Raw genomic sequence first — 24,450 nt, forward strand, 5'->3', positions numbered from 1 at the left:
AGATTTGCTTTTTAAAAAATATATTAAAAATGCTTGGAAACAAAAATTGTTATAATTATTCTATTTTATATTACTACTTCAACCACCAATTTAAAATTTGTGACTCCATCTTGATTTCAAGATTCACTCTTTCAAGAAATTTTAATACAGTATTATTTTTCTACATATCTCGTTATTTTTTCAATATTAAACTTGCGAAAATTTTATAATCTCAGATTTGATTTGGTCTCTATTTTAGAGCAATTGATTTGATTCATTTTATTATTCCTCAACTATGAATACCCAAAATTTGTTGCTTAATACCTTCATAGATTTTTTTTTCTTCGAAAGATTGAAAAAAAAAAACTTTAATACCGTCATAGATAGTTCAAATGGTAAACAAATATAAAAATGAAAAAAAAAAAAAAAAAAACTCATAAATGTCACATTTTATTTTATCTCATTTTTATAATTTGAATTTAGCCTGCTAGTTTTATCTCATTTATGCTAGATCTTTCTTGATAAAGATTTCATAAAACTTTGTAAAAAAAAAAAAAAAAATGGACTATAATGTGCCTACGTACAAGTTATTTTGTTAAACAATAAAATAAAATAAATTAACTGAACTCTTCGTTTATAACCGACGTCGTTTTGAGTTTGCACTCTGCAGCATGCATCTTTGACTGAAAGTAGGACTTCACGACTCTGTTCAATGTTCGAAACCTAAAATTCCTCCCATTAGCTTTCCCTCCCAAATATATTATATACACACGTATATATATTCTCATAAACATATAGACAAGGCCATATCTATAGTTGAAAGATCAAATCAGTGCAAGATTTAACAAATGGATGTGGTCGAACTCGAAAGCGAAGCACCTGCTATCAAAGCCCTAGGCTCTCTTTTCAAGCTTACTGAAGTCTTCCTATGGTGCGCCCCCTCTCTCTCTCTCTATATATATGTGTATGTATTTGTGCATAATATCTATTACATAAAAATAGAACTATTAAGGTTCAAAGCAAGAAAAAGAATAAATTTCAGAAAATTATGATTCAATTTCAAATATTCTGCTGAACAGGGACGATGATTCAACAGAGACGCGAGAAGTGCTGGCTTTTTCTGAACGTATGGTGAGTTCCTGTTTGTTTATTCTACTGAGCGTAGTTGCAATTTTTCCATAATAGTTCTTATATGTTTTGCTAGATTTGACTTATCAAAAAAAAAAAAAAAAAAAAAAAATGTTTTGCTAGATTTGAAAATACTCATTTTTTTCCAATTTAATTTAACATTGATTTTATCTTCAAGTATCTTGTATTGTATCAATATTTGTTGAATGCAGAAATCTATCCCAGAAGATGATTTCGGCAGTGACACCATTTCATTGGCAAGCGGCAAGTGTTCCACTCCTTTCATTAGCTTCATAATTGAATATATCCTTATGCAATTTACTTATAAGTTGGCTGTCAAGTAGATTTAATTTTTGACATCCATGTGATTAGAAATTAAAATGAGAATGGGATCCTTAACCAGTGTGTAAAGCAGTTAAGTAAAAAGCACTAAGATTTACGTGGTTTGGCACTAAAGCACATGGCAAGGACAAATATCAAAAAATAAATCTGATGAGTCTACAATCAATATGCTCTGGTAAAGGTTGTTAAGTGCAGCACCGCAATCCTAGGCTCTGATGTGAGAGTATGCGTAATACCGAACCTAGAGGGTAAAATTTTCAAACCCAAACTATCTATTATTGATTTTTGAATTCAATTTCAATTATATTGATTATTAATTTGAATCCCTTGACATTTATATGTCATTTTGATGTATCCAATTGATTATTCAAACATGAGAATATAATCAAAGCAATAATAGCAAAGTAAAACAATCAATGAATGTACCAAATTTATGTGGAAAACCTAGACGGAAAAAACCACAAGACTATATCCTGACACAAACCAATCCACTAATGAATCAAGAGAGTACAACGCCAATGTCTCAGATTCTTACCCCTAAGAATCACCTAAATTGATTTATCTCTAAACCAGTCTAACGCCAGACACTCCTTTTGAGTTCTGCTGCTGTCCAATCAATGAAGCCGCTCCTCCCCTGCTGGGCTCTCTTTTATAATATCTTACTTATCAAAAAAACGAAGAAAAAAAAACACGAACCCCCTCCTCAAAGTGTGTGTGATAAACAAAAATAATGATGCATAGATAATCTTATGAATCTCTATGTAAATCACGTATCAAAGTCTGTTTTATATGTTTCTAATATATTTTTTCAAAATTCTGATAGTTTATTATAGGTTTTTTTTTTTTTTTTGGATAGATATGTATTATAGGTATTTGAATGAGGAGTTAATAAGAAATAGCTTTTTGGAAAGATTTAGAAGTCAAAATGAATAAGAAAACTGAGTTCCAGCAGCTACGGGTAGATCGCTAGCCTGGGAGATTGATCCCTTGCTCTCAGCACTTAAAGGATCATCCTTCTGCTAGGGGGATTGATTCCTCTTGATGCAAAAATATCTTTTGCCTTTTTAATGCAATAAAACCAATTTCATGCAAAAGCAACCTTGTGGGTAACTATATTAGGTTAACTGAAACACTTATACAGGAACATGCAAATTAATTGTAATGCAATCAAACCAAATCATGCAAAATTGTACTTTCGCTTGAGTTTAAATAAAAACCCTAATTGTTAATGATCAACAAAGTTACTCAAATTACCTTTTTTCACTTGACATCTTCATCATTGTTGATCATCCCCAATGGATCAAGAGTAATCAACTCTATCTGAATGACTCAAAATATAAAATAAAAAAATTACAGACTCCGGCTTTTGTTACACAATTTGCCAATTTACGACACTAAATCATAACAAAATCCATTGTCAAAACTTCGAGATTACTCCACTCGTGGTTAAAATAATCTATGAGATAATCTATTGGAAATCGATCTGCATCTATCTCATTCAATAAGTTGGTAATTGTTATTACATAACCTGTTTTCACTTTCATGGTCTCGTACTGAACCAACATGTGATGGCAGCATCATGGACCATTTAACAATCCATGAGCTTTGGGATTTGTGTGTCCTTCCAAATCACCCTCACTAAAAACTGTTGCACATAAATATCCAGCAAAACAACTAACGATCTTGATTTTTTGCTATCACCAACCCAACAATCTCCATCTTGATAGTAAAATTACCAAATGCTATGCCACTCTATCATCTCCATTCCAGTGATCATACATGTGTGAATCATCTACCTAATGTGAATGATTAGCAGCACAACCCTATGTTGCTTTCCTACCCTCTCTAACTATTGATTTGTTGAATGCCTTGCACTAAAATCATGAAGGTCTGATTCCATTAGTACGGAATCAAATACATGTGGAATACCTGCAAGGATCTTGTGCAGGTATGCACGCTAAGTTTGGGGGAAAAAAAAAAAACAAAACACATCACAACCTAGTAAAAGCAAGGAATTTCATGGCTTGATACTAAAGAGCATATGTCCACGGGTAAAATGGTAAAAGATAAATCCACTATCAAAACATAGAGATTTCGCTATTCATGGGTTAATCAATCCATTCAATTTTCCGATCAAAAACCTTCCAAAATCTATTGCAACTCGCTCAAGAACTCCGACAGATGTTGCTATACTGCAAGTGGCATTTCAAACCATATGATGGTGTTGCCCAACAATCTACGAGTCTTGGGATTTTTTCATGAGTTGCTACACACCAATAGCAAAAGAGAGTGCAGAGTGCTTGAGAGGAAGTCACTCCCTCAAGATCCCTTGTCCACCCAAAGGATTATGTAATTTATGCTCCCTCGTAATGTCTTCAATGAGTATACATGGTAAGTCACAATCATATTCTAAGGTCTTCTTGATACTACCTTATTTTTAAATCATTACCCATTATGTCCATAAAAAAGAATTTAGGGTATTGATTTTACTATTTCTAATGCCAACATTTATTGCACTCTAAAATTTTGTTTATCCTCCTAGTGTCTCAAGTGGTTTAAATAATTTTTTTATCATTATTACCTGTTCAGACTTCAGACCTTTTCTGGAGGATGTTGAACTTGCCGGACTGATGAACAATTTGGGGCTTCCGCTTTCCTTCCACACAAACAAGGAGGTAGGCTAACATTCCATGTATTCAGTTTTCTTGTTTTATGTTAATGCTGATCACTGGATTCAAAATTTGCACTGTTCTTTGTTTTGTTCATTGTATTTATTCCTTTGGTTAATTTTGTTAGGGTGATGTATTGATTTCTTGTGGAGTACATATCTGTTTTTCAGTTATGCTCCCAATCACTTATTTGGAGTACATAAAACGAAAAAATTGTACTAGGCATGCACCTCAATGTTAGAGCCAGCTAAAGAACTTGACCTTTAAACATAAAAGAAATTTACATAAATGCAACATGGAACAATACCCAGAATTAACAAGGAAATTGCACCAAAATACATAACAGATGTCCACGAATCACTTCAGAATGGAGTTATTGGAAGAATAGAAATGCCTCAACGACTATATTAATAATAAAATTGAAATGATGCTGTTTTGTGATTTTATCTAGTTATTAGAAATGATTGTCCATGCTTTTGCAGATGTTATACTTCCTATTTAGGTGGCTCTTTCAGATGCCAAAGATAAATATGTTAATGACTATTTTCAATTATTGGTGAAGCTATAGTTGTCAACATATTTAGATAAGCAATACGACACTGCTGTAGGGCAATCTTTACCATAATAGTTTTAAAGTAAGGGGTGGAGCATAAGATATGAAGTTTGGAGTAGTTAAGTACCTGGTGTTTGACTTTCCTGTCGGTAGAAGCAATAATGATACTAAAACACCCTTCCTTTCGATTGGTTTTACTGAATTTGTCATGCACAATGATATCAATGGTGGGAGCAATTTTTTTTTTTTTTTTTTTTTCCTAGTTACTCACACACACGTCTCTTCTGAGACTTGAACCCCTGACCTTTCTTTGGGAGATAAGAGGCTGATACCGCTAGGCCACTGACCCTTTGGTGGTGGGAGCAATTTGTGTATGATAGATATAAAGTAGAAACTTCTGCATAATCGAATTGTGTCTTGCAGCGTTCTATGGTTCTACCCTTTTTGGAAATTCTTGGCCATAATAAAGGCGTGGATTTTGGCTCTAATTCTTCACTTCATGCCTTCAGTATTACTATTTCTTAAGCTTTTTTCTCTTTGAGAATAGTATGTAGAGTTGGTTGGGGAATTTCGTATTTATCCTCAATATGATTGTCTCTAGAGCGAGTTTGATTACCCTCCTTCATTTTTAACTCTGAGCTCATGTGATTTTCATATTTTATTAAGCACGTCTATTTTAAAGGTCTACTTATAATAGTGTTAGAGCACGTAGGATGAAGGCAACGCTGTCGCAATTGGATCTTCTTCTTCCAGTGCAGATGCTCAAGTAACGAGATTGTCCAGTTGCTGGAGTAACCAGATGAACAGAGAATCTTGTGGGCAATTTGTTACTACACACATAATATCCCACTTTTAAGTGGCCATTGCCTATTGCAGTGGTTAAGGGCTTGGCTGTCAAGTGCGAGGATGTGGGTGTGTATCCTGAGAGTAGCCAATTTGTGAAAAAAATGCCAAAGGATAGGTTTGTATTTACTCAATGCAGGAAACTAAAATTTCCATTAGGTTTCTCTTTCTATCTATCCAAACTCTAAAAAAATTTAAAAATTCTCTTTCCTTTCTTTTCTAGCTGTTTCCACCTAACCAAACAAAGCCTTAGAAGATTTTTGTTTAGAGACCAACTAAAGTTGGAAATGTGTGAAGGTTAAGACTTGAGACTACTACTTTAGAAGCCGCAAACCAGTAGACCTGTTAGTACAATTGATTGAGCACCATAGTCCCCCTCCACTGCCCTTAACCAAATTACTAAAATACCCCAATTAGGAAAAATCATAAAATGTATTATAGTCCAACTCTAGTGGCCATAGCATGTTAGGGACTCTAAATAATCTTAACTTCAAAGAAATCAGAATCTATTGTCGGTACTGTCTTGAAGTTGTGTCAAATTTCAGAACTTTCTTCTTTAAATTTCTTAGGCCTCTTAATGTATGCAGCAGATACATATGATTTGATATATTTCAAATATTTATCCCATGTTAAATGTGTGCTCTGAGACACATATATAATTACACCATTGTTTTTGGCATTTTTTTGAGGAAAAAAAAGGATCTAATATATATATAAAGAAGCATTCAAAAGGGGAACACATTCCTCAAAAGCGACAAAAGGCCAAATAGGACTCTAAACTCTCAAAAAAGGAACACATCTAATATATTAATTTTCCTTAACAAATTACATAATATCGTTAAAGGTAAATGATGAAATTTAACAGAGAATATGTTTTTGGTTTCTTTTGCCTTCTTTACAAAGTATATCCTATAAAATATTTGAAATCTGACACCATTTGATGTTTGCCCCTACATTGAATGGAAGCCTTGCTATTGTATCTATTTTCTTTTCCCAAGTTTTTGAAGGCATTTGAGAAATTTCCATTATAGACAAAACTTTGAGAACATAAAATTCAGAGTTACTACTATAATTCTAAATGCAGGAGCAACATATGACAAGTAGGATACACCGATACAGTATAGTTATTAAACACAAATCCCTTGGAACACTTTTCCTACCAGATATTAATCATTTAAGTAAACTGCATGAAACATTTAATATTTAATTGTGTCAATAGATTTTGTTTGGAGTGTCATTTCTTAAAAATACCGTATGAATATCCTTATGGTTTTTGTTAAGTGTTAGATCTCAAGCAATAAATTTTTTAACACTTAATTTGTCATGTAAATAAACATCACTTTTTTGCCTAAGCTTAGCTTCCCTGTCATTAGATATTTTTGCTAATTCCACAGGAAACATTTAATCTATAATTGTGTCAATAGAGTTTTTTTGGAATGTCATTCTTAAAGTATGTCATGAATATCCTTATGGCTTACTACCAAAAAATAAATAAAAATTCCGAATGGCTTATGTTAAATGTGAGATCTCAAGCACTAAATTTTTAACACTTAATTTGTCATGTAAATGAACATCACTTTCCCCTAAGTTCAGCTTCCAACTTATTAGATATTTTTGCTTATTATTATTATTATTATTATTTATATTTTTCAATGTTTTTATGAAATAAATTTTATCTTTAGATACAGGATACAATACGATAAATGAAAAGAATAATGTTGAATATCTTTTCTTGTATGCTTCACAGGTTGACTTCTATGTGTAGAACATGTATAATGATTCATTACAAGAAGGTTGCTGAAATGATCTCTAAATATAATTATTATTAATTTTAGGCTTGTTTGAGATACTGATATTGAGATTGCATTGCAGAAGAGAAATGGAAGGATAAAAGGAAAAAGAAAGGAAAAAAATAAGAAGCAACCATATGGTCATGATGAATATGAGGACGGGTTCCTGGATTTAATCAAAACAAGTGATGGAGAGGTTGCATCTCCCTCTATTTTTTATGACAATACAAGAAATTCTTTATGTTGCATGTCAGTGCTGGGCCAGAGTGAATCATCTTCCTGTGATATTGCAGTGGATGATAAAATTCATTCTCTCTCTGGTGAAGGAGAAAATTCAGCAAGTTCCATTGCTGTGGTCATCTGTGCTGCTGCCAAGGAAGAGGTACGCCAATCTGATGTTGTGTCAAATTATGGCCTCAATTGTGATTCTGTACACAATAATTCAAAGGACAACATGAAAATTGCAGCTACTCCGATCAGTTTAGATGCTGGAACTTCTCAAAAAGGCTATTCAATAAATGATGGTTTTGACAATCATAAGAAAGCACAGGACGAGATATTAATGGAGTATTGCTGTTTGGAAGGTCCCTCAGTCGTTGTCCAGGACAGAGAAGGTGAACATTTTTATAGTGATATTCACTTTGAGCTGCCACAAGGGCATGACGTGGTTGCATATTCACAATCTTTAGAAGTTCTTGATTGTGATGGAACTGGCAGTAAATGCAATGGTGACTTTGGAGACTGGAGGACATATTGGGACTCAGACTGGAGGGCATATTGGGACTCTTTCTACATGAGAAACTACTTTTATAATATCAAAACACACGAGTCAACATGGTACCCCCCTCCAGGCATGGAAAACCTAGCTTTTGATGACACTACTAATAAACCAAACGAAACAATTGTTGTTACGGCCGAGATGGATGTTGACCCTGCACTTTCTTGCCATCATACTGAACTGCTAGATTCTTGTGGTTTGCAGTATAACTGTTACTCATCTCAGGATATCAATAATGACAACAGATCAGTGCACCAGCCACCTGATGAGCCATCAGAGGGGTTTGAGCTCGCTGCTGACAACTTGTATGACTTAATGACAACACCTGCTTTAAGCTGCAGTCCTGAACATTTGGATGAACCCCCAGATATCAACAAAAGTCGCATCAGTGAAATTTCACTGAATTTGTTATCAGATGCTCAGGAGCTTGTTGACGGGTATATTTTCCATTTCTTTGTGTTGTTTATCTTCCAACCATATTCCTGAGTTAGTATTGATTTTTTTTTTTAAGTAAAACATAGGAATTCTTTATTTTGAGCCCGAATCATTTTATTCACTCTGTCACAGTTGGAGAATCAGTCTAAAACATTTAGGGCTAGTTTGGTGTGGTGAAATGAATTGGAATGGAATGAGAATGGAGGTGGGAATGGAATGAGTAGGGAATGGAATGGTCATTCCTTTTGTTGGAATGTGGAATGATTTTAATGGAATGACCATTCTCCAAGAATAGTGGAGAATGATGATTCCAATTTTTAAATTGGCACCAAACACAAGAATGGGAAAAAAAACCATTCCATTCCACTTTCTTTTATTTCATTCCACCACACCAAATTTTTAAATTGGCACCAAACACAAGAATGGGAAAAAAACCATTCCATTCCACTTTCTTTTATTTCATTCCACCACACCAAACTAGCCCTTAGTTTTTGGTGATGTTTGCAGTAGAAATTTGCAACCAATAGATGGTTATAAAACTGAAGAGCTTTTCTTCTCCAGGCAATTAAACAACCCCGAGAAGATTCTCTCTTGTGAGGAAAATCATTCAAAGTGTTATGAGGAAACGTTCTTCCAAGTATCTGATGCTGGCAGGTAGTATTACAGAAGCATGATATTTGATTGTGTCTACGAGCATCTCTACACGGTGTTCTCATTGTCACTAAAACATAATTTTGGACTTCTGACATCTGAATCTGCTTGCAGCTTGGCCAGTACACTCACTGAAGCTGTATCTGATTATGATTGGAATAGTAAAATGCACACAGGAGATGTGGAGTCTTCAAGAGATAAGTTGGATGCTGAGCAAGATTCTATCTCTACAAAACACAAAGAAAAAGTGAGGAGAGCACGATCACGTAGGAAATTATCCAATTACAATGAAGGTTTATGTCTTGATCCATATTCAATTGATAATAGTACTATTTAATTTGGTCCACACAATAATTGATAGTTGATTTCAGTCTGAAACTGATTGCTAGGAAGATGTCTTATGTGGGCTATTCCTTGTATATAAGTTACTAATTGTTAAGAAAATAGGTAAAACAATTACATCCTGTACCAGGTGATTCACTTTCTTTCATGTTATCCTTTACACTTTTCTGCTTTCTTTTTCCTGTTGAAGTTTTTACCAGATTATGCTCATGGTTCTTTAAAGATGTAATAGCTAACACTAAACACTGTAAACTTGTACTAGCTAACACTTAAATGATTTGAGTAACAAACCTTACTAACTTGGATTTAAAATTGAAATCTCAACGGCGTGTGGCTTTTACGTAAAGATGTTCTGGATTCAAAATGAGGGATTGGCTTACACTCCTTGAGTAGGTTGACCAATGAGATATAGCCACGTGTCATCAGGAGATCATGTCGCTTTACTGAAAGTCAATGTGACGTGTGTGCTTGTTGGAGTCGTCACATGGCAACGGTCAATGGGTTGCGTGGCTCGCAAGCCAGTTCCTACATTAGCCATTAAATCTGAAATATATATGTTGAAGGATTTAAATGTTAAAGTTACACCCTCTCCAATAGCTTAAGCTTTTTGAGTAGATGGTTGTTAACATGGTATTTAGAGCCAAAGCTCTCGAGTTCAAAGCTCACCATCACCCTAATTAAAAATTGAAAAACACGTGTTGGACCAAAAAGAAGGCCACACGTGAGGGGGTGTGTTGAAGGATTTAATTGTTAAAGTTACACCCTCTCTAAAGCTTAAGCTTTTGGAGTAGATGGTTGTTAACAATATATAATAGTCATAGTGTATTATCGTCAACATGCCAATTTCCTGTTATAAAAATGACCTCCATTTTATATACTGGTTTGGGGTTCGAACCAAGCATGGGGATTTGAAGAAGAGGATAATGCTGAAGACTAATCTTCTTTATTGCTTGCCAACTTGAAGCATTGCAGCATAGAGCTAGTTAATGAGAACATTTTTAATTTTTGACTCCTAGTATGTGGTAAAAACAAATGAGAATCGGTATAGAGATTTAAAGTTTATTTTTACTGTGAGTGAAGGAGATTGGGAAAATTTCAAATGAATATATCAATTTCTAACTCCTTTTATCTCTCTTGAACAGATAAAGAGCTAGGCTTATATGAGAGGGGATAGATTTGTATAATATTTGCATTATAGAAGAGATCGTGTGTCTGATGCTTGCTTATTGACTGAAGAAAAAAAAAAAATGGTATTTGAAACTGTTGTTCATGGTGCTAATTTTACTAATTGATTCTGGTGCTTTTGATGTTTTTCTCAGCTGTTTATGGTACTGAAGTCTATAATTACTTTGTGTAATATAAAAAAATTGTTCCGCCACAATAAATTTTTGTGCTTTTCACAGATCTTCAATTTCAAGGGATTTGGGAGGAGTCCTCTCCCATTATTAGCAAGTATTGGTGGCAAAGATACCTACTGTTCTCCAGATTTGATGATGGTATTAAAATGGACGAAGAAGGATGGTTTTCTGTCACGCCAGAGCCTATAGCCAAACATCATGCATCCCGTTGTGGCACTGGCATCATTGTGGACTGTTTTGCTGGAGTTGGTGGCAATGCTATTCAATTTGCACAGAGGTGAGCACCACTGTCATTCTTGCTGTATTATTAATTTAGAAATATATTGAGACATCTGAAGTTCCTTTGAAATAAACCTAAAGGGTGTTGCGGTGCTTTATCAAATGTTTCACTTCAATTGTAGGGGAATATCACACGGTGTATCTGAGCTTAGAGATCATGATACTGAAGTTTCTGAATATTTTGGTGGTCCTATCTTGTACATGCCTTTTGAGCTTGGATTGGTGGGTTTAATTTTACCATTTTTAAAATTTCATTTCTTGGGGGTCTATTGTGGATTGAACATTCCTAAATGACTCTAACGTGGAGTTGCAAGTTTATACTCTAGGCGCTGTAGACGTTAGTCAGATGTGCATACTTCATAATAATATACTGTATCTTTTTATTTTTATTTTTTTATTGAGTATAATAATATACCATCTTTTAGGTTTAATTTGTGTGCCAATTATGGTATCTTCTGGTAAAACAAATCAGATCCTCTTATGTATTTACTATTTGTTGCTAGTATCAATTATAATTTGGAACTCCTTAGTTATAACTATGATTGTTTTACCTGGGGTAGCTTTTAACTTTTAGTAGTTAAATTATTGGTTTTCGCATTAATTAATTTAAGAAGTTCATATGTTTCTTTGAATGCTTAAAATTGTTTCAATTTACTATGTAAAAATTTAGGTTCATTCTTTACTTATCAAAAAAAATTTAGGTTCATTCTTTACTCCTTCACTATGGATGCGTTACTCAAATGTAGAGAATAATATAAATGATTATCATGTTTTTCTTGTTAAAATGTTCTGATTTTCTTTCTCTCTTTTTTCTTTTGTCATTTTCTTTTCAGGAGCAACCATGTCATTGCAATTGATATTGATCCGAAGAAGATTGACTATGCACAACATAATGCAGCCATCTATGGAGTTGATGACCGTATAGAATTCATAAGAGGGGACTCTTTCCTTCTGGCACCAAAGTTGAAGGTATTAAAGTTCTCGCCACATGTTTAAACATACAGTCCCATCTGTTGTAAAGTGGAAGTTACAATATTTCTGAGTTATATTAATATTATCAATCCTCATCTTTATATGATAATATATCTTTAAGTGGAGGGAAAGAACTAGGGCATAACATTCTTCATACTCAATGAGATTATGGGATAAGTATGTAGCAAGGAAAAAGGAGCACTGTCTTTTCGTATTATGGTATATGTTTTGCCTTTTGTTTTATCAAGAGTGAATTACATCCTAAAATGTGTTTTCTTTCTTTTCATTGGTTTTTGTTAATAATTTATCAAATTGGAGAGCGTGACTGGGTCCCTTTACCTTGATTCCCATATAAAATGACATAAAACAAACTAATACTCTCTTAACTTCCTTGTTATCCTCAGGAGTCATCCTTCTCTAATACCCACTATAGCCATCTATAAATTCAAACTTTTCGAACCCTCGTCGATGAGTAAGTATACCTGTGTTCGCATTAGGGGACCAATCTTGAAGAAGCTTGCTGGACATAATGAATATATGATTTAAAAATATCAAGGGTTAACTGCTCCGACACCCCCTGAGGTTTGGGTTTATTGCTCTTAGATTAAACCTAAGTAAAAATTGCTATGACACCCCTTTCAGATTTGGTTTAATTTACCCTGACACCCCCTAATAAAATAAAATACCCAAATTACCCTCCATTCCCACTTTCTCTCTCTACCCACCTCTACTCCCATACGTCCCGTTGCACCACCCTCCATTCTCCCAGTACTATCCTGCACCACCTGAACCTCCACCACAACAACCGCTCTCCGTCAAGACACCACCGTCTGAACATTGGAACCTCTCGCTGAGATCCAACCCACCGCCGAAATCAGCTTCTCTTTCTTTAAATTCAAAACATTTTAATAATATAAGAAATTGAAAATTTTAGTTTCTTTCTCTTTTCCACATTTTCTCAGCAATCAAACAAACAAAAACCTTCAGAAAACCACAATTGTAAAAAAAATCCAGGCTTTAAACAAGAAAACCCAAAAAACCCCACCTCTCTCTACCTTCAAATTCCAACACATTCTCTCCAAAAGAAACTTCAATTCCCAAATCAGCACCATTCTTGTTTCCTAGAACCTTGTTCTCTTCACCCACCACATCTTCTGTCACCTCCTTGCTATTCAAAGAATCGAGCGACACCGACCAGAATTCAACCTCGACCCCGTTCTCGAATTGGGGTTTTGGTTCCGGCTAGGGTCTGGTACACAACTTTCTTTGTGAGGTTGTTGCTTCGGTCTTTTTGAATTGCCCCCACTCACGAGGATCGGAGGCTTCTTGAGGCATCGGCTTCGGAGCTGGAGGTACGTACCGCCGAAAACCGCAGCCGTCAACGGTTGCGTGACCGGCGATTTTTGAAGCCTTTGCAAAGCGAGGGTTTTGGCCTGAGTTTGAATGCCAAGAGACTGAGAAACCTCCATAATCGCAATCTCACCTTTCGTCCTCGATTTCCTGATGTACCTACCCATCCATGAATTTCTAAATCTTTGTTGGTGCTAAGTTCGCTTGGGGAGAGAGAGAGGGAGAGGGGTGGAAAAGGGAAAATACAGGTGGATGAACAGGAAGAGAGAGAAAGAGAGGAATAGCAACCAGTTGGATGAGAGAGGAGGAAATGGGATTGTTACGATTGTTGGTTAAAGAGAGAGAGAAGGGATGAAGGAGGCGAGCAGTGGCGGTGGCGGTTTAGGTGGTGCGGCGGGACGCATGGGAGTAGAGGTGGGTAGAGAGAGAAAGTGGGGTGAAGGGTAAGTTAGGCATTTTATTTTATCAAGGGGGTGTCATAGTGATTTTTACTCAGGTTTAATCTGAGAGCAATAAATCCAAACCTCGGGTGTAGGAGCATTTAACCCTATTAAATATTAACTTATGTTCTTAACAGTGAGTTGGTCGACCAAACATGCTAATTGTGTTAAAGCCTTATGAAATTGCTGAGTTGAAAGCTAGGGTAAATGAGGAAAATCTTCAAAATTTAAACTTGTTAATAAGAAGCAGTGAGCAAAGCTCTATTGAGGCATATAACTATTCTGATACATGTTGATGCGCACAAATGTGTACCACTTAAAAATACCACTTATAACAATAGCACATTCATCATTGCAAATTAATGCTATAGTAGGGGGTTGTCGAACCACAAGGATTGCTAGTTTATGGCAAACAGAATTGAAAAATTACTTCCTAATTTGATAACAGAGATGATAGTTCGATTGGTTTGTCATTTAACGTACGAATTTAAATTACATAAAACAGTAAATAATTGAATAGAATGGATTAAACTTATAAAGAGAAGGCTAGGGAATTGACTTCACCTCAACCTCATAAACATGTTAAATTGCACTCATCTTGGGGATAGACAATTATATATATAAAATGATGTGTAGAAGTATAAAACTATCACATCGTCAAGAAGATCATACATTTCACGACTAAGCATAATCCATCTTTGGTAAGCTTGGTTCATCCACCTAAACTAGGTTGTGGTATGAATCATCTTCCCTAGGCATGGCCTATTAAGGTCCTTCAATGGTATGTTGCAGCACATGAAATCAATTAAATATCATAGATTATCTTCAGTTGGTATAGGCCATCTACCTAACTACATTAATCTAAAGGTGTAGCATGGTCCATCTTCCTTAAGCATAACCTATATAAATACTCAATTACATGCCAATATAACCATTCCATAAATTCTTTCCCATTGTCACTATAGGAAATCAAGTGTATAATTGTGTCAATGTGATTTCTAAGACAAGATAAACAAATCAACAAAATTATATATTCAAATGATAACCACATACATCAATTCAATGTAAAATATATTAATTCAATGTAAACACTTCTAGTTTATGAAACTGAATATATACAAGAATCCCCAAATTGAAATACAAATCAACATATGTTTACTTGGTCTAGGTTACATCAACTCCCTAGGAAGGAAGTTAGCCTCTCATGGATATGGTAGCAAACTCCAGGATTGAAGAAGAAGAGAAATTCCCTCCTTTCACCATTGTTGCAAAACTCAGCCAAGAACCCTAAAGAAATCCTCTCCCTCACAATCTCCTTTTCAAAAACCAAAACTCCTCCCTTGATACAAGCCTTTGCCCCTCATTTATCCTTACAGGAGTTTCAGAATAAAATATCTTGTTCAAAATTCGAATTTCCGCTCAAGATAGAATAAAATCGGACTTAATTAAAAAGGGGGCCCATGGTCTTGCGTCCAAACGCGAGGTCCTAATGGTTTGGCATCCGGACGCCAATTCTTGCGTCCGGATGCGAGGCATGCTACTTTGGCTTCTTCTTCTTTCTTTAGCTCTGGTTGCATCCATCGCCTATTCAGGTCATTTCTCTTTGAAAACCACTTGATATGTAGGCCCGATATGACTTGTGCTCCAAAAACCCTTAAAATCTTATTCTTATTCCTTTTTAGCAATAAGACCTGCAAAAACACAAAAACATAAAAATGTAGTTAATCTTTATACGCAGATCAAATAATGGGCTTAACTAATGCAATTAAGGGCGCTTAAATATGCAATATTTGACGCTTATCACATGCTAGGTACAAATGGTACTAAGATAGTTTTACAAAATTGTTAAGTAAAGATCAAGGAAAAAGGAGGGCTTGGAGGTTGGAATCAAGGAGTTCATGTGAATGACAAGGGAACTGCTATTGACATTGTTTTTCTGGCTATTTCACAAAATTTTCAAATGCAAAAAATTACTCAGGGGGTTAAAATATTGGAGGGTTTAGTAATTTTTGTCGGTTCGAGGTACCTCAATAGGATAAAAAAAAGGTACCTTCCAGCTCAGCTTTGTCATCTAGCTTTATTCAGTTCCAAGAGAAAAAGAGGGTCCGACTCCGAGAAAACTCCTAGAAGGTCTCCAAACAAATATCGCCTTAGAAGGCATAGGAATGGAGCAAATATAGTCACCTTGTATGTATCTTCTATCACTAATCCCAGGGTGGAGCAAGAAGACGAGCATGATAAAATGATATTCAGTTTGAGACTTCTATGTCTATGAGGTTTTGTAATGCAATTTTAAAGAGTGAGAGATCCCAAATAAGTAAAGAAAAAAATATTTAGTAACTTTATGTATGATTAAAATTGATATTTACAGTTGGAGTGCAATAATTGTTGTTTCAAAATTACTAACTGAATTGTAAAATTACAACAAATTGTTGAAGAATAAAACATGGGGAGGTTCTTTCTTCTTCTACGATTTGTGCTGTAAAATAAAAGAAATGCTTTTAAGAGAGATTCTTTTTTCTCTTACAATTAATCCTTTCTTATATCTGAAACTAGACCAACATTTTTGGGCCTATCCGAGGTGTATTGAACATGGTACCATGTGTTTTACAGCCTTCTTGAAGTTTGATTCTGGCTTCTCTGTAAAAAAATGTTTGTGCTTGTTTGTACTTTAGATGCTACAAGTGGAATTTTTCATGTGTGTTATCAAATTTGGTAGCCTCAACTGCAGGTTGATGAGGTGGCATGCATAGGTACCACAAGGAGAGACATCATAAGAAGTATTTATCTAATATTTCTTATGTTATAATTAGGGCAGCAAATGAATTGAGCCAAGCCGAGCTTTAGTTTGTTCGGGCTCGGCTCGAGCTCGGGCAAGCTTGGCGTAGCAAGATCGAGCTTGGCTCGGCAACATTTTGATGAGCTCGAGAGAGAGAGAACTAACCTTGACGTCGCTTGGGGAGTCCAAGGACGGTGCAGTGGAAGGATTGTCGAGTGTGGTTGCAGAACTCAGAAACGTTGTTGCGGCTTCTTGCTGCTATGGTAAAGGGTTTTCTGTCTAACCCTTTAACATATTATACAATTAATCCAGTGGCTGACTGGCTGAGATGAAATCGTGATTTGGGCCAGTGGTCTACTTAATTAAATGGACTTTCTTTGTTAGATGGGCATATAAATACTGAAGTACTAATTGGACCAATAATTATATATATGAATTTGGGCTACACTTGTATATATGGTTTAGGGAATATAACGTATTTTTTTGTAAACGAGCTTGTTCATTAGCGCAACGAGCTGAGCTTAACATTGTTCAAGCTCAGCTCGTTTAGTAAACGAACAATCCTGAGTGGAGCTCTGACTGAGCTGGGCCCGAACTGTTCATAAACAGCTTGGTTCATTTCCAGTCCTAGTTATGAGAATAAGTAGTATTTATCTAATATTTCTTATGCTATAGTTAGGGCTGCAAATGAATTGAGCCAAGCCGAACTTTAGTTCGTTTGGGCTCGGCTCAAGCAAGCTTGGCATAGCTAAGATCAAGCTCGGCTCGGCAATTTTTTGACGAGCTCGAGAGAGGGAGAACTAACCTTGATGTCGCCTGGGGAGTCCAAGGACGGTGCAGTGGAAGGATTGCCGAGCATGGTTGCAGAACTCAGAAACGTTGTTGCGGCTATGGTTTAGGGTTTTCAATCTAACCCTTTACCATATTGTACAATTAATCCAATGGCTGAGATGAAATCATGATTTGGGCCAATGGTCTTCTTAATTAAATGGACTTTGTTTGTTAGATGGGCATATAAATATACTAATTGAACCAATGAAATATATATAAATGAATTTGGGCTACACTTGTATATAGGTTTAGGGAATATAATGTATTTTTGTAAATGAGCTTGTTCACGAACTCAACGAGCTGAGCTTAACATTGTTCAAGCTCGGTTCGTTTACTAAACAAACGATCCTGAGCGGAGCTCTGAACAAGCCGAGCCCGAGCTGTTCATAAACAGCTCGGTTCATTTCCAGTCCTAGTTATAAGGAAGTTTAGTTATATATATATAATATATTAAATTTCTGCGTGTCCTATGCTTTCAAAATTGTTGGAGTTGTTTGCCAGGATAAATAATAATAATAACAAAGAAATTAAAATAAATCTTGTACCAGGAGTTGCACATTCTTGCCCCTTTTGTTGATTTTCTGTAGGATATTAATCCTCAGGTTTTTGGTTTGGTTGGTAGGTGTTTTGCACTTGTGTACTTCTGATTTTGTAATTGGTGAATCTTTTTTATTAATGTGAAAGCATAACTTAATCACTAATCCTTCCTGTGTTGCAGGCTGACACCGTCTTCTTGTCACCCCCTTGGGGAGGACCTGGTTATGCTAAAGTAACAACATACGACATCAAGACAATGCTTAAGCCACATGATGGGTTTGGTTTCTTAACTTTGGCAAATTCAGACTTATTTTATTGTTTTTGGGGGAAGAGTTGGGGATTAAACTTTAAAGGAGTTTCTAACTGTACACTTGTACGGATCTGTGTCAGATACTTTCTTTTCAACGTTGCAAAGGGGATTGCTTCCAGGATTGTCATGTTCCTTCCCAGAAACATTGATCTCAACCAACTGGCAGAGTTATCTCTATCGAATAATCCTCCCTGGTCACTAGAGGTATTCTTGCAGATTTTCTCTAACCTTTTTGTCTTCTTTCCTTGGGCAACTAATTGGTTTCTGTATTGTTTAGAACTTAGTGCCACTTTTTTGGCTTCAATAGAAGCAGAGTCGTTCACTGTGTCAAAATGGATAAAATGAGCTTAGGGTGCATCATTTGGCTAGGTTGTGTGTGGAATGGTGTCTTAGGGGTTCGAACAAGAATCAAGAAATAGAGTCACCGAATTGCTTCTTATGTAGCATTTGACTTGTAATTCTGTCCTCTCAATTGGAATAATGACTAGAATGGTTGTAAAAGACCAATTTTCCAACTTCATGGAAAATTTTCAAATTAACTACCATTGTTTCTGAATTGTTCTCTTTCTGTAATGATTTGAGCACAGATGATGGGGTTTGTTCCTTCAATTCCTGGTGAGAACGAAATGGTTCCTAATTTCCTTCTCCGTTGACATCCAAATTCGCCCTGAATAAGTGAACTTGATTGTCTTTTTACTTTTATCATTGAATGAGTCTGTCTAGTTATGACATAAATTTGTAAATAGTATAGGAGTATAGGACTATATGTCATGCTTTTTACCGGAGCACTGTCATTTGGAGGATCAATTTGTATGGTCTTTGGGGTGTATTTCTACCTTTAGTCCCTCGCTCCTCGTGGGTGGTCTGTCTAATGCATATTCGAAAAGGCCACATTGTCGTTACCCTATTAAATTTGTAGCCACAAAACTTGCTATAGCTTGTATGTTGTTTTATTTCTTAGTATTTTGAGATGATAATTCTGCTATTTAATATTTTAAATTTAGATTACATTTTAGTTTACGATGTCCATGCTCTCAGGTGGAGAAGAACTTCTTAAATGGCAAGTTGAAGGCCGTTACTGCCTACTTCAGCAGCACCTCGGTGTAGAAGACAGGCATCAGCTTATGGAAACAGGACCAAGGTCATGATTTTGTGGATATTGACCGGCCATGGAGGTAAAATGTACAGGTTGTGACGGGAGACCGGGGTTTCACTGGTAGGTGTTAACCCCATGTATATTTTTATATGTCATTATATGTATTTTTGCACATTATTATCTTATGCTGTGGACATTAGTCAGATGTGAATTTATTTAATATTATATTATATTTGAGAATTTTCTTATTTCTTCATGATTCTATTTTTGGTGGTTTTGTTTAATTAGGGTTTCATTTTAGTGCTTATAGATATATATGGCTTGATCCATTGATTTGGTACCTTCTGATATTTTGATTATTGAGTTGCAAAATTTCTCCCTCTAAATTACTATTGTACCCTCTTCTTCTTTACTGGTTCCCTTCTGAATGTATTTGCAATCAGAGAGAGTACTTTTTGGTCCTACATCAATTGACATGAGAGCCATTTTGGTCCTTTCAGTGTGTCTTGCCGTCCACGGAAAAACAAACACAAAATTGTTTGTCAATTGTCCTCGTACAAGACTATTGAAATAGGAGATGAACTCATGTAGGTGTGCAAATTTATTAATTTTATCAACAGACGAATACCAACCAAAATAATTAATACAACGTAGATTTCCACCGAATCGATTGTACTGTCTGACACAGATCTCTATTTGTCAAAATATTGATTGGCGTTGTGCCCAATTTATAACATAGCGACCCTCCCCTGTTATCTTAAAACTGTTTACTCTTTTATTGTATGTGTGTGAAAGCGTGCGTGTTTCTGTTGCTTTGGGATGAAAGAAGAGCTGAAAATAGTAACCTCCGGGTTTGGTTGGCTGGCATAAACATGACCCTTTAACAAGACTCCAATAATTAGTTAGTATATGAAACTCTTTGCCCAACTCATTCACCCTACTGAGCACAGTGATTCACAATTTGTTTGTTTTTTGGGAACCATGCTTCTATTTGTAGTAATATTAAAAAGCTTGAAATATTTAAGAAGGGCAGCTTCCCAATCCGGGTGGGATAAGTCTGCAAAATATGATCACAAAAGCTGACCCCAAAGAATTAGTTACACTCAGTGAAAATCAAATGTACGACTCTAAGGAATTAGTTACGCTCCGTGAAAATCAAATATATGACTTTAAAGAATTAATTACATTCAGTGAAAATCAAACGTGAGACCCTAAGGAATTAATTACACCGTGAACGTTTCATCATGACCCAAGGAACTTTGCCAAGGGACATTGCCCCTGAGCCAAGTTGGTGACTAAACAACTCATAACTCATTTCGCAGAGGTCACAGGCAAGGACACATGCTTGTTCATCACCTGAGCTGGTGAAATCAGACTTTTATTTAACTGCAGTTTATTTATTTAAAGGAAACCATCAAATAAACAAATTTCAATCTTACTTTGAATGAATTATATATATATATATACACACACACACTAGTAAAAGACACTTGTGATATACGTGGTGAAAATAATTTCTATTCTTAATTTTGGAAACAGTTACAACTTACAACATTATCAAAAATAAAATACTTTTTTACAAGTAGTTAATTAACAAATTGTTTTGAGTAAATACTAATTTTAAATAAATGTTAAAATTCCTATATTAAGCAATTTCAAGATAAAGTATGGCAGACTGGCCACTCAAATTCTGAAATGTCAAAAACCAAGTAATTGATGGAGTACAGGAGCACAGAGAGTTCAACGAACTGTCGCATGTTATTGGCAGTAAACCTGTAAATATAAACAATCGTAATTGTATTGGTAATGAAAAATTGATAAAACTAACACGCTAATCATTCGGTAAAAATATTTCCAGATAATTCTATATATGCTTAAAAGCTACCACAAAACCATCACGAAATTTTCGCCATTTTAGTCAATAAAAGTTATATATACTATTAGAAAAAATCATATATATATATATATATATATATATATATAAACTTTTTTTTTAAGAAAGTAAAAATTATATAATTTTAAGAATTCCTAGACTATCTATTGCTCTCTTTTGAAAGTTCTGAGCACTTTATCCTTTTAGCACTTTTAGTATATCTCATTTCTTCGGTAAACTTTATCTTTTTGGATAAGGGATAAGTGTAAAAAATACCTCAAAAATATTCCCGTAACACTTATTTTATTTGAAAAAGTATGAAAAAAAACTCTTTTATCTTTTCACATTATGCAAAAATACGCCTCAATGAAACAATCGGACATAAATTAGTGATGTAATACATGTTTTGCTCTTTTACTTTTCTGAAAATACCGCTACTAATCTCATTAATATATAGGTGATTTGTGCACATTATCTTATGTCAGATTGTTTATATATTTTATAAAATGATTCAAGTAATTCAGTCAACTTAGTATTTAAATTTATCAAATGACCTATTTGCACAAAATTAAAATTTTAGAGGTATTTTTTGTTCGTGAGGAATGTGATGCACTGTAAATATACTTTAAAGAGATTATACAAATGCATATAATCCTAATATGAGAGAGAAGAAGAAATTGTCAAAAAGTATTAAATTTTTAATGTTTCATAAAAAGTAAGAGACACTAACAGCACAAGGACTGTCCTCAACACTTTTATCAGTAATGAAATGGCATTCCTGCCCCCAACACCTGTGGTTATGGGAGCGCCAGGCTTCGAGCCTGAGCTTCGCATCCCCTATTATAATTAACTACTGACTTTGTTGCCCTTGAAGAAAAAAAAAATATATAAAAAAAAAATTTCTTAATTTAATGTAATGTTGCGCTGAATTGATGAAGCTATGCGAGTTGGGGAAGTTCCATGCGTAGTGTCACGAAGTGATTCCTAAGACGCTTGGAGGATGGAAGACACGCATGCTGGTTGGCAAAGAGCAGAGTTTGACTGGGAATGGTTCCAGGGAAGGGGCGTGCAGGAGCACAGGATGGTACCTCTTCAGAGTTCAGGCAGGTCGACTCGGTTCAGTTCGAGGTGCTTGTCGCTGGTCGTGGACTTGACTATGAAGAAGGGAGTTGGCCATCTCTGCACAAACTGGTCGGGAGCTGGAGCCGTTCCCCTGACGAGGCCATGGCAGGCCGAAACCAGTCAGCATGTATCCTTGGGAGGGCAGGTCGTGGTGGCTGACCAGGGCGCTTGCGCGAGCTGAAGCAACGCCTTGGTGCCGCACGGGCCGTGCCGCTGCGCCAAATCTCTAGGCCCGTGACAAATGGTATCAGAGCAGGACTTGGGGTAAAGCACGGTGGGGTGCCCCCTTGTCGGTCCGGGAGGGGTCAGAGAATGAAGACGGTGCATTGAAGTTGCGTCGATGTGGAGGAATCAATGCAGTTGGGGGGGAGAGCCTCCATCTCCCCAGGAAGAAGCGTCCGTTGAAGTTGCGCATTGAAGGGCCGGAGGGCCGCGCGCACCAAAGTTCGTGCTTAGTCCTTGGGTGATGCAAACCATGGTGAAGGGCGAGCATCAAGTCGGCAGAAGGCCATTGCTTGCTCGGGATGTCGCGGAGGCGGCATGACGGAGAAGAGTCACGTCCTTGAGGAGTGGACGTCCCCTTGGTCCGAGGCCTATCATTGGGCGAGTGCAGTGCAGGGAGCTGCACAAGGAAGCGATGGTAGGAAGGCGAGCATACCGCATGGAGGCAGACTTTGGAAGGGAGTGGACGCAGTAGTGAAGCGCCGCACTGCGACGAGGACGTCGCAGGATTTGGGTGGGGGAGAATGTCACGAAGTGATTCCTAAGACGCTTGGAGGATGGAAGACACGCATGCTGGTTGGCAAAGAGCAGAGTTTGACTGGGAATGGTTCCAGGGAAGGGGCGTGCAGGAGCACAGGATGGTACCTCTTCAGAGTTCAGGCAGGTCGACTCGGTTCAGTTCGAGGTGCTTGTCGCTAGTCTTGGACTTGACTATGAAGAAGGGAGTTGGCCATCCCTGCACAAACTGGTCGGGAGCTGGAGCCGTTCCCCTGACGAGGCCATGGCAGGCCGAAACCAGTCAGCATGTATCCTTGGGAGGGCAGGTCGTGGTGGCTGACCAGGGCGCTTGCGCGAGCTGAAGCAACGCCTTGGTGCCGCACGGGCCGTGCCGCTGCGCCAAATCTCTAGGCCCGTGACAGTAGGCTCTACTGTATATAAATCAGTATATGCACATATATATATATATATACATATATATATATATATACACACGATACAAACCAAGGGGGTAGTTGATGATTATATATTTATTACGTGACCCGGTTTGATCGGCGTGAGGCCAGGTTGTCCAGCTACCCCTGTTGTTGTGTTTGGAGTTTGGACAGAATGTGAGCCCACTACCTCGTTTCACGAACCACTTATTTTTAATTTCCACCATCTCACAAGAAGTCAATTGGTACAAGTAATTAATAGCCCAACAGAATCAAAAACAATTCGATGCCACTATTTTCTTCTCAACCTCTATACTACTACTACTATATAAGTAGTGTTTTGGTTTATAAAATCGATTAAATAGTACTACTACTCCGTATGTAAAATTATTGGATGATCAAGAGTATTGGTCTCAAATCATACAGGTAATTTCATTATACATAGTGCCGAGATAGCCAAATGACAGGAGAAAAAAACACAAAAGAAGTTAAAAAGTTACTAAGAAAATGGGAACAAAATAAAGTTTGTTTCTTTGCTTTTTGTTGGTATTTTCCAACTCATATTTCTCAAACCAATTTAAGAAATTATTTATTATTATTAAGTAAGGGTTTTCCCACCTCTTTCAAAGGAGACTAACAAAAGTGGTGGCATAGTTCGCTGTATTAGCTTATGCTTGAAGTATCGGTCGGTTCATATATTTTTAAAAAATGTTTGATAACGTTATATATTTTTACTAACAAGTTAATTCGGTCGATTTACATTGATATTCGCTCGAATTCATTAAAATCGTTACATCGCAATCGTGAATGATATCGTAATCAATATCGTGACTGCAAAC

General features: G+C 36.2%; 1 protein-coding gene across 6 annotated transcripts; it reads left to right on the forward strand.

The window, feature by feature from the left end:
• The first annotated feature begins 645 nt into the window (after window positions 1-645).
• On the forward strand, window positions 646-19,716 carry LOC132278563 (uncharacterized). 6 transcript variants are annotated; one of them, XM_059780377.1, is made up of 12 exons: window positions 654-910; window positions 1,059-1,110; window positions 1,320-1,371; window positions 4,039-4,124; window positions 7,387-8,519; window positions 9,079-9,171; window positions 9,283-9,461; window positions 10,914-11,145; window positions 11,981-12,116; window positions 18,238-18,332; window positions 18,447-18,570; window positions 19,405-19,716. In XM_059780377.1, the coding sequence occupies exons 1-12, from the start codon at window positions 828-830 to the stop codon at window positions 19,471-19,473; spliced, it is 2,334 nt and encodes a 777-aa protein (XP_059636360.1). In that variant the 5' UTR covers window positions 654-827; the 3' UTR covers window positions 19,474-19,716. The 6 variants fall into 6 exon arrangements, 5 of the variants coding, with proteins under 5 accessions (XP_059636360.1, XP_059636363.1, XP_059636364.1 ...); XR_009471085.1 differs by lacking the exons at window positions 18,447-18,570; window positions 19,405-19,716 and adding an exon at window positions 11,270-11,369 and having other exon boundaries at window positions 646-910; XM_059780380.1 differs by having other exon boundaries at window positions 814-910; window positions 1,059-1,697.
• Window positions 19,717-24,450: the final 4,734 nt, after the last annotated feature.

Source organism: Cornus florida, unplaced genomic scaffold, assembly GCF_030987335.1.
Source record: "Cornus florida cultivar Cherokee Brave unplaced genomic scaffold, ASM3098733v1 CherokeeBrave_3.0.0_Hap2_Chr10, whole genome shotgun sequence".
Lineage (NCBI taxonomy): Eukaryota > Viridiplantae > Streptophyta > Magnoliopsida > Cornales > Cornaceae > Cornus > Cornus florida.

What these genes read in the sequence shown, in the direction of transcription:
- LOC132278563 (XM_059780377.1), top strand. Translation starts at nt 828, where the DNA reads ATGGATGTGGTCGAACTCGAAAGCGAAGCACCTGCTATCAAAGCCCTA. An exon ending in CTTACTGAAGTCTTCCTATG is followed by an intron (nt 911 to 1,058) that starts GTGCGCCCCCTC and finishes TCTGCTGAACAG; the next exon opens with GGACGATGATTCAACAGAGA. An exon ending in TTCTGGCACCAAAGTTGAAG is followed by an intron (nt 12,117 to 18,237) that starts GTATTAAAGTTC and finishes CCTGTGTTGCAG; the next exon opens with GCTGACACCGTCTTCTTGTC.